Here is an 11,495-nt window from a genome sequence, read left to right on the forward strand (position 1 = left end):
GAAAAACTCCCTTTTAACAGGAAGAAACCTCCAGCAGAACCAGGCTCAGTGTGAGCGGCCATCTGCCGAGGCAGACTGGGGTTCAAGGAGACAGAAGCAGAGACACAAAAAGCAGCTGCAAAAGGCGGCCCCGTCCAAGAAACACACTCCCATGTCAGAGGATGAAGAGAGCACATCCAGCCAGTCACAGTCAGAGAAACAGGACTACACTGAAAAACAGGCTGATCTCCAGCATATATAAACAACGGTGTTGATGGCAGCAGCACAGCTGATATTTCTCTCCAGATTGGTGTCACAGCCAAACAGGAACAGATGAGGCAAAGCTACTATGAGAAAAAGCAGAGAGACCATAACGTTAGAGATTGAACTAACAGATTTTGCAAAGTGAGAGAATAGAGATAGAATAGAATAATAGGATGACGACTTTTCCCACTGAGCAACAGACACCCCGTGTGTTTGTCTTATTACATAAAATCCTGATAAAATAAATTTTCAGTGGTGATGAGGCAAACAGGAAAGGGCTGTGAGAATACTTTTGTAAGACACAGTTTGAAGCAATCTAATTAACTACGCTGTTAAAAGCTCTCTGTGTGAGAAGAGGGAGCATGTCTGTTTATGTCCAAAGGGGTTCAGACCCTGAAAGTAAGAAAGCACTCAATATTTCACAGCACAAATACAGCACATCATATCTCAATTGCCAGACAAATTATCAGACTCAGCTCAGCTGTTAGATATATCAAGAAGGGAAATTTGATATTTTATGCATCATCTACTCGTCCACTCTTTAATCCCACATGCTGTTCTCTCCTTTTTTGTTTGATAACGCCTTTTTAATGAACTGTCATACTGGATCGTCTATCAAATCACTGCCTGTATTAAAACAGGCGGATGTGTTATAGAGTACTAGAGAGCGTGGCATTGTGATAGTTTCACATTCACATTACATGCCTCCTAATGCAAATGCATTCACTCTCAGCCTTTTTGTAGTCTAATGGAGAATTTGGTCTGGTTTGGAAATAATGCTATCCCATTTACTGCCTATTTAGATCATGGCTGACATGGATTTCATTCATTCATCGTCAACGGTATCTGCAGCAGTCATTGGATAAAAGAAAGGGTACATAATGGTCAGGTTTCTGGAGAAAAATGCACATACTCATACCTAAATCTAAATAATCTAACAATTCATGGTTTTGGACTGTTGAGGAAGCCAGAGTACACAAAGAGAAACAATGCATGCATAGGGTTTACGAGTATTAAATTTATCTCTATTAGTTTAAAAAAATAAAGCATCCCAAAGCATAATGAGGTGTTAAAAAATAAGTTATTTGAAAATGGGCAACATGGTGGTGGAACTGTTGCCTTGCAGCAAAGTCTTTGCTTTGAATCCTGGGTTGTTGTCTTTCTGCATGGAGTTTGCAAGATGAGACGAGGTGTATAAAACCTCATTCCCAATAACTGCTGGAGTCTCATAAGTAGAGATTTAGTGACCCATTTTTTCTGATCCAATCCTACATCCATACATGGGCAAAAATCAGATTTCAATCCGATGTCCTTTGACCATGTGATTAAAAGGCATCATGGTTGACATAAACGGTGTTTAATGAAGTTGCAATTTAACACAGATATAAATCATCACTAGCAGCTGTGTGCACATTGCATAATGATGTAAGCAGCATTACAATCATAAAATTGAAGTCACTAGATTGCTGTAACTGTATTGATATGTATGATATAAAAATATATAAATGACTGGATCAGCGTCATTCATCAGATGTCTGATCCAGCTAGATCGGATTGAAACATCTCTACTTATAAGCAAACATTCAGTCTGAGATTTATGCTTTGACAACTTTCAAGCATTTTTTTTCTTCTTTATTTTAAATGTGTTAGATGGTGATGTAACAGCACAGCTTTAACATTTGTTTGCATTATATAAAGGTTGGGTTGTAAAGCCTTTTTATAAATTAACATTGGCTTAAATGGTTTCATACACAATTTTAGATGCTTTTTAAATATATTGCTTTTATTTCAAACAGTATAATTAAGACATTGGTCTACAGAACCATGAGTGTAAAACAGGAAACAGCTCAGGTCAGATAAGCAGCCGCAAGTTATTGATACAAATTCAATCAAATTTTGTCCTCTGATTTTGTAAAGATTGAAACAACGACCAAAACAAACAACATGGTAAACAGATTTTAGGTAATAAATCGGCTTACATGGATCTAAGGTTCTACTGTTTTTGATGTCCTTCACTAGAAATCTATTTATGTTTTTCTACTCTCATTAAAGGCGCAGTTCATATGAAAAAATAAATAAATAAAAAAGAAAATAGCAATTTTTGATTTTATTTTTTTCTAGAAGGTCATCAGTAGTGCTTATAGCCATTCTGTAAAAGGGGAAAATCAAAGTTTTCAAGGTAAAAATAGCAAAAAGGTAAATACATGAACCTCTTTTAAAAAGGTAAAACCTCACTGAGATAAAAAAAAAAATAAATGTTCTAAGTGAGACCTCGCAAGACAGCTGAAGTTATGATAAAACAGCTGCAGAACAAAATAAACCCACGCATAGATAACATAACAGATCTGGAAAGATTTAAGTGCACAAATGCAAGGTTGGAATTAAAATTCAAGTGAACATTTTCCCTTTCCTGAACCTTTAAGATGCCCTTAAAATCACCAACAATCTCTGTCATTTTGAATCTCTCAGACATTCATTCAGTTATGAAAGGGAATATGAGAAAAACTCTTACACCAAATAAGTTCCAGTTCTGGGAACAGTCAAGTGATAAAATGCGGAGAGTCCATGAAGATTGAGGAGCCCAGTCAAGTACTGGGAGAAGTAGACCAGTGCTGAAGTCTAGTTTTTGGATTTTTTGGAGGTGGATAGCCTTCACCTCCTCTCAAATCACCTCTGTTACAATAAGAAAAAAGAATTAAAAAATTGATTGAGATAAAATAAAAAATAAAAAAATTTAAATAAAGAAGAAAAATCAAATCATTATTTTTGCACAACTAATATGTGGAGACCAATAACAAATATAATTAAATTATAACAACAGCTAGGGGGAAAAAAATGTTTTATTAAAATGAAAACAAAGGCAGTGAAATTATTTCCCACTTATTTCACATGCACTATAAAACGGTAGTATGCAATTTTAATTTTGACAAAATAATGAATACATCCATTAAAAAGTGGCAACCTGTACTCTGTGTTTTGCACAATGACAGCTGAAGAAAGGCGCCTTCCCCTCTGCAAAACTGCAAGGTTAAGCTGTTATAGACAGTAAGTGGATGGATAAAAATATTTCAAAGTTTAAGGGAGTTGCAAATAGCACTATGTTATGAAAATTTCTTTTTTGCGTGACGCTACTTTCCAGTAAGCTCCAGGTTAATAAAGTTTAAATAAATAAAGTAAGTCTCCAAACACAAATATATAACAAAATGTTATTGAAACCAGGGCTTTAACTAATAATTATTTTGGTAATCGTTTCAGTCAATTATTTTTTCAATAATGATCTGATAGCAAAAGTTTCCTTAAAGAAGATTTTTGAAAGAATCAAACCAGGTGAAACTCAAACTTTTTCACTTGTGGAGTTCTGAAAATAGCATATTGACAGAAAAAGAAGGTTTCTATCTCCAATGCAAAATATTTATAGATTTTCTTTTTACAATTTTGGTAGAATTACTGCTCTAAGTGGGTCGCTCTGTCAGCTAAAGGCATGTTTTACAGTCTCTATACTCCAGTTGATTACTAAAATAGTTGACAGTTAATTCAAGAATGGATTGTTTACCATTAATCTGATTAATTGATTCAGCCCCAATTGAAACATAAAGTTATTTTTTAAGTCACTTTGTTTTAATGCAGCTGTTTTTAATTGACCCTATTACAGAGTCAGATTAAAAAAGCCCTTAACCTTCAGGTTATGCTTGTCGCCCTTTTCCTTTGCAGTCAGTGTATAACGCGGCTCCACACCTGATACAGCTCGTAGAGGCTAGATTATCACCAGCTCCCAGTTATACTTGTTTTTTATATTATTAGCCCTTTTTTCCACTGAAAGACCCTCGATTTACAGCCACAGCATTTGTATGATTGGCGTTATCGATATCCAGGGTAATTCATCAGCATCTTATCCCATTATACAGAAAGCCCTTCGATAATCATCCTGAGAGAAACTGCACTACACCGTCAGTCCAGTGGGTGGCAGTAATACGTACATACAAGTTCTCCCTTTACCTCCAGTGTCCACCAGCTAATAGTAGAACCCTAAGGTTGTTTGACATTTGATTTTTGATCAACCTGCACCTCGCAGTTGCTTTAGACGTTTATTTAAGTTGGACTGGTATTTTTTTTTTTATCATTTACAGGACAAACAGAAAAAAAATATTTGAAAAATTATTCATTAAAGTCTATGTCCATATATAATCTATTTTTATTAAGTAGAAGCTCTTGACACTTGATTTGACGAGGAAAGGATCCACATAAGCCAACAGACAGCATCCAACTCGTGATCTCTCTTGAAGCCCCTTTGAAAAAATCAAGCAGTTCAAATAGATAATTCACTGTCCATCTTCCTCACTTTTTCTGCTGGAGTTCCACAGGGATCAATGCTCGGACCAATTCTATTCAGACCCTTTATGTAAATTATGTACTCAATATCTGTAAAACTGTAAAAATGCAATTATATGCTGATGACACTGTACTATATGTTCATGCAAAAACTAAAAGTGAAGCTGCTGCTTTTCTCTCTAACGCTACACTATCAGTGTCTCAATGGCTCCAGGACTCCTGCCTACATCTTAACATTGGAAAAACAGGCTGTATGTTTCTCTCCCACCAGCCAGTAGAGGTTGATGAACCATCTGTGTCAATGGAGAGAGATTGGACGTGGTTGAACATTTTAAATATCTTGGAGTGGTCTTTGATTCAAATTTAAATTTCAAGCAGCATGCAAAGAGTCTCAAATATAATTAGGTTTAATCTTTCAAACTTTAAACATATAAGAGCCTATTATATAGGGTTGTATTATATATAAACTAGTGCCATACCACATGATCTCACACTTCAGAGGCAATTCTGAAACCCCTACAGTCTCTCTTTAAGAAAGCTTTGAAAGTTCTTGACAAAAACCCTTTATTTTATCATCATTGTAAAATTTTAAATAAGTACAACATTTTTAAATTTGATCATCATCAGATATTGGTTGAAAAATGAGTGAGATGTTCCCTTTAAAATGGCCTATGTGATCATTTAACCTATTAAACCCATTTCCTTTTACGTATTCCACTGTCCTAAATTGTTGGACTTCAAAAGCTTGGTGCTGTGGGATTTAAAGTCAGCCATCTAGGGTTCTGGAAAAAGTCCATGCAGTTGATTGAGGAATGCTTGGTAAATGTGGGAAGCATGGCCAAAAGGCCTGTAGAGTAAACAGTGTGTGATGTCCAATGATTCAAAGGTAGCACAGGTATACACACGTCTACATGCATGAAACCGATTATGCCACTAAGTATTTCTCCAAACATAAAAAAAAAATGCAATTTTTCTTGTTTCCTTGTTACCAAACTTGTGTTTTCTTCTACTCATCTAGAGGTTTAACCTAAAAATTTGATAAAAGTTTTGTTTTCTTCAGGAGGAGCTGCATGGCAGTCTTATATTTATTAGGCAGAGCTATTTTTCTATTATTAATAAGTCGCTGACTGAATAGAAGTTAGATTTACAGCATGAAACAGGCCAAATAGATAATCTTTCATATCATAAGTTCTCAGAGGGAAGTCAGAACTGCAGTACAACTCAGAAACCGTCTTTAACACCAGCTACTCATTAAATCATGTCTTAAAACCTCAATTCCTTTCACACCTGTCAGTAACTATAATAAATGTAATGGTTTTTATATACTTTATAAAATGGGTCAAATAGCTTCAGATATCTCACTTCAAAGATAACATGAGATACAAAGAAAAGAAAAACAAATCCATAAAATCCAGCTCATTTGGCTTTATTGTCATGTTTTGGAGACAACTCTGGTTCAATTAGCACCTTGACAACCAATTTGAAGAAGAGGCAATCACATCCTCCCCAAGAAGCCACAGAGTAGCGCAGCCAATTAGTCAGGTTGAAGCTTTTATTTTCTATCTCAATCATGAGGAAAAAAGGTTTCCATGTTGATCTTCCCTTTTCTGGCTAAAAAGTCCTTTCAGGTTTCACACATTTATATCTACTGTACCCGATGAAATAAATTAATGTATTGCATGACAAAAACTATTAGGTTTATATGATGTGAAGTTTTTCACTGATGTATAATTTATCATTTTCAGAGATATACTGAGCTTTAATAGTCATTTTAGTAAATTAAGCAAAAAAAAAAAAACATTTCTGTAACCCGCAGTGAAATAAAAGATGTTTCACCATGCTGTCCTTTTTGCTTTACTTGCAAGTCACAAGAGAAACATAAGGGAAGCAGAAATTGTTCAATTTTTCTTTTACTTTTCACCTTGTTAAAAAAAACAGAAGCAACAATTCAGGGTTTTTTATATTGTATTTTATCCAGCCTTACTGAGGAAATAGAACATTCATTCCAGTATCCTTTGCAATGTAGTGCAAAATAGGGCCAGACATTGACTGTGCCATTCTAAAACCTGAACAAGCTTGTTTTAAACCTTTCTGGCTGTATTCTTAGAGCTGCTGTCCTGCTAGAAGGGAAACCAAGGGCTTATCTGAAGTTTAATGCAGTCTCTTAAAAACTCTTTTCCAGCAACGACATGCATCACGTTTAATCCATCTTCCTCTCAGTTTTGACCATCTGCCCTGTTAAAGTTAAAGAAAACTGTTCCCATAGCAACCCTTGCCCTTTTTATGGTTTGGATTTATTTTCAGAGTAAAATGCAGTGTTTTCTGCCATATTGAGTATTGTGAATACGGGCCCCGAAAGTTCACTATTGGCCTCACCTAACCTCTTTGACATGTTGGCTGTATCTGCTTGTGTAAAGCTGCCGGGAAAGCTTCTATTTACTTATTTCTTTAACAATCTGTTATTCTTGTCACTTGGCCAGATTTCAGCATTTGATATACCGTATCTAAAGCAAATGCACAAACGTTTGGTGTATAACGTAAAAAGGTAAAAGGGGGTACTGCCAGGCTAAAAAATATCTGACAGTTTTTAAATAGGAATCTAGAAAACTGCAAGCTTTGAGTCAGGGTTTCTGCGGGTCATTAAAAATCATTAAAAGTCATTAAATTATTATTTTTTAAATTAAGGCCTTAATTGGCATTAAAATGCATTAAATATGATTATCATGGTATTTTAAATGGTTGATAAAAAAAAATAATAGTAATAATTTTGTTAAATATATCAGATTTAACTGGTTCCACATGTTTGCGTGTTCCTGCTCCTGGTTGATCCTAAAGCCATATGTTCGGAACAGAAGCTCGAGGCACAGAAAAAGGAGAGAAGGGAAAATGCAAATTTTAACTTAAGTGGCTGGAAAACGAGAAATTCGGGACATGGCTGCTGCCTGTCGATGGTAAAGATTTTGAAGGATTTGGCCGTGTTATATATACAGTATATATATATATATATATATATATATATATATATATATATATATATATGCTATATGGTAAATGGCCTGTAGTTACCGTATTTTCACGACTATAAGGCGCACTTAAACGTCTTTTTTTCCCCTCAAAATGTGCGGTGCGCCTTATGTTGTAACTGCGACTTTTGAGACCACCTCATTGAGGAGATGATGAAAGAGTGGCTGAATGTAAGGAGACCAGGTGTTTTTTTTTTTCCACTCATCACCATCGTTGTTAATATGTAACTCNATCAGATTTAACTGGTTCCACATGTTTGCGTGTTCCTGCTCCTGGTTGATCCTAAAGCCATATGTTCGGAACAGAAGCTCGAGGCACAGAAAAAGCGGAAAATGCAAATTTTAACATAAGTGGCTGGAAAACGAGAAATTCGGGATATGGCTGCTGCCTGTCGATGGTAAAGATTTTGAAGGATTTGGCCGTGTTATATATATTAAATATATATATATATATGCTATATGGTAAATGGCCTGTAGTTATATAGCGCGTTTTCAAGTCAGGAGACTTGACCAAAGCGCTTTACACTACATTCAGTTATTCACCCATTCACACACACACTTACACACTGATGGTGGCAAGCTACATTGTAGCCACAGCTGCCCTGGGGCTCACTGACAGAAGCAAGGCTGCCGTACACTGGCGCCACCAGGCCCTCTGACCACCATTAGTGTCTTGCTCAAGGACACAACGACACTGAAAGTCGGAGCCGGGGCTTGACCGTCAATCCTTCGATTTCAGGGCAAACTCCTACATCCGATGCCACTAGACTTAGAGCAGACACAGGATGCAGTTGTCAATTTTTATTACATGTAGATTTTAATGTTAAATTATCTTTAATGGCTACAGCTCTCATGTACTTTAGAGCCAGCTAATTATTTTTCTTAAAACACATTCATTTGCAAGACCTTGTGAATGAATCTAAATTAAGATTTTCTTTGCAGCTTGTGTTAATTTGATCTGGAAGTATTCTGTGGAGAAAGTCCTAATGGCTGCTTTTTTTTTTTTTTTTTATTACCATGGCAGCAGTATTTTCCTTAAACTAACTGCTAGATCTCTTTGGTTGTTTCCCAGGGTTTGGGATGACTACTCCTGCCACCATCGGAGGAAAAATCTTCTTGATGTTTTACGGCCTACTGGGTTGTGCGGCCACCATCCTCTTCTTTAACCTGTTTCTGGAGCGGGTCATCACTGTCATAGCTGTCGTCCTCAAGTCCTTTCATGAACGGCGCCGCAACAAGGCCGTGCTGCCGCAGAACGGACGGAGGGTCTCAGAGGAAGTAGAGGCAGGCGGAGTAGAAAAGCGCGAAGAGCTTGCTGGATGGAAACCCTCCGTTTATTGCGTGATGTTTATCCTTGGAGCGGCAGCGATCTTGGTGTCCTGCTGTGCCTCGTTGATGTACTCAGCTGCTGAAGGTTGGGGCTACCTGGACTCACTCTACTTCTGCTTCGTGGCCTTCAGCACCATTGGGTTTGGGGATATGGTCAGCAGTCAGAGAATCTCCTACGAGGGTCACGCTACAGCTGCGTACCGGGTTGGAAACTTCTTCTTTATCCTCACGGGGGTCTGCTGCATCTACTCCCTCTTCAACGTCATCTCCATTGTCATCAAGCAGGTCCTCAACTGGCTACTTAGAAGGCTGGAAGCCCCGTGCCGCTGCTGCTTTCCCAGGAGGGGACCTCACCGGCACCCTCGCCGTAATGTGGTCGCTCCGGGCCATCTCCGTGCCCGCAGGGACCTCTCTATCGAAACAGATGCCATAAATGAGAGCGAGACTGACCCAGGTCGCAGGATGTCTGGGGAAATGATCTCCATGAGGGACTTTTTAGCAGCAAACAAGGTGAGAGCTCAATGCCAGGTGCAACTGGACTGCTCTAATGAAATCATACTAATTAGAATTCAGACATGGGAAGCAGTGATTTAACATTAGGGGAAAACAAACTTTAATTTTATACTATGCTTATTACTTCCCCTTTCTGAATTGTTTGTATTTAGTCACACTGGAGATTTTGACTTAAAGGCATGCAACAGAATCCCAATCAGATTTAAAGGCAAAGCTTTCATGATATTGTTTTAGCTATTCAGAGGTGCTTAAACTAAAGGTCATAATCTGATGGCCAAATATTCTCCTTCAGGATTTATTTTACCTGATTACAGAAGTTAGTCCAGGTTAGAATCTGAAGCAGTAATGAAATAGCAGATTTTTGACAGTGCAGAGAAAATTCTGAAAGACATTAAGTAAACATTAGCATCCAAGTAATAAAAGTCAGCAGGTCTGATGTTATCTTTAAGCTGGATTTCTACTCTCTAGTTCATTTTCAGAATCATCTTTGTCTAAAACAAGCATTTCCTATCATGGTTGAGTGTGTGATAATGCTTAAGGGTCACCCTAGTTTTAATCAAAACTACAGAGAAACTGCAAGTTTTCAGACAAACAAGGGGTAATTGGCTCTGGACAGCAACCTGCTTACTGGTAAGGGATTAAAGCATGCTCACCTCCCACACACAAATAAATCCAGGCTCATTAAAGCTGTTTATGTTTCTCATGATGTTTTATCTTAATGTTTTTGAACTGTGTAAATAGACTCAATTAAAACACAGTCAATGCACAACCCTATCCCCTAACACAACTTGCTGCACAATGGTGTGAAAAAGTACAGTAATGACTGGGAGCAATGTGAGCATTGAAAGGCACTTATAAACCAACACCTTTGGATTCTGATCAGACCTTCTTCAGTGCTGTGCTTCTTTAGTTTAATTTTGAAGTACTTGAGAGATACAAACACTTACCTACTTTAATTTCTCTCAAAAGCGTTTTCATATTTTGCTAAATGCGCCGCTTTTTTTAACATCTTTGGTTAAAAACAGCCAACTCATTAGGAAGAGAATATAAGGACCTTCATGGGTCTCAGCACAATTTCCAGATGTCTGAAGGTGCTAGCTCTCTGTCCAGGTGTTTATATGCTATTATAAGCAGTCTGGGAATGTACAGCTATCACACCATTAAAGAAGGAGAGGATGCCTGTGTCCCAGAGATTAAAGTGTTTTGATTAAACCAGAACAAAAGGAAAAGACCTTGGTGACTCCTGCTGAAGCTGAAAGACAATCTCGTCCACCATAAAAACAGTCACAAACAACTGCATAACACATGAAATAACAATAAAAGGCTTAATTAAAACTTGTCATTGCAAAACTGTGAAAAAGACATTCAAATTAAAAACATATGTCCTATGGTTTAATCCAGGGTTTCTTAACCCTCAGGCCCCCGGTGTCCTGCATGCTTAAGGTGTTTTCCTGTCTCCACACACCTGACAGTCTTTCTTCAGCATTTGATGGCTGCCGAGGAGACAATGCAATCCTTTGAATCACATGAAGTACCGTGGCCCTGAGGACCAGGGTTAAGAAACCCTTATCTAGACAAAGATTGAAGTGATCCTGGTTAGATTTGGAGTATGCATTCACATGCATATATTCTACTCTCTGCCAAATCTGTAACCCTTCTAGGTTCATTGGCAAGAACACGATGGAAGTTTGCCCCCGCTACAAGTTTTAGCCAGGCAGACAGCCACCAGCAGCTCCTCACGTTGGCTAACAGGAGAGAAGCTGCAGCGGTGATGCTGTTCCAAAGCCCCCCGTCCCTCTGCTTTTACATTTACACCTACACATTGTGGAAATACAGGAAAAGAGGCAGAAAAAGAAAATAAGGAAATAAAAGGCTTCGGAGAAATCTGTTTGCTGAAAAAATACTACAGGGATATGAAGCAGAAATAAGCTGTTAAAAATAAATAAATGAAATAATGTATATGGGGGAAATGTCTTTTAAATATTTTGACTGGTCAAAAAATAACCCAAAAAATACAAGGGAAAAAAAGGATGATAAAAAAGTAAAAATACAGCCGCC

General features: G+C 37.5%; 1 protein-coding gene across 2 annotated transcripts in view; it reads left to right on the forward strand.

The window, feature by feature from the left end:
* The window catches only part of kcnk13 (potassium channel, two pore domain subfamily K, member 13), a 27,751-nt gene that overhangs the window by 10,582 nt on the left and 5,674 nt on the right, over positions 1 to 11,495 (forward strand). Inside the window, exons 2-3 of one of the 2 annotated variants that reach the window (XM_015391602.1) lie at positions 8,668 to 9,128; positions 9,210 to 9,434. In XM_015391602.1, the coding sequence (XP_015247088.1) occupies positions 8,668 to 9,128; positions 9,210 to 9,434 (686 nt within the window). Of the gene's footprint in view, positions 1 to 8,667; positions 9,435 to 11,495 lie in introns of both variants that reach the window. The other variant, XM_015391601.1, reaches the window with a different exon arrangement.

Source organism: Cyprinodon variegatus, unplaced genomic scaffold (genome assembly GCF_000732505.1).
Source record: "Cyprinodon variegatus isolate N-32 unplaced genomic scaffold, C_variegatus-1.0 Scaffold551, whole genome shotgun sequence".
Lineage (NCBI taxonomy): Eukaryota > Metazoa > Chordata > Actinopteri > Cyprinodontiformes > Cyprinodontidae > Cyprinodon > Cyprinodon variegatus.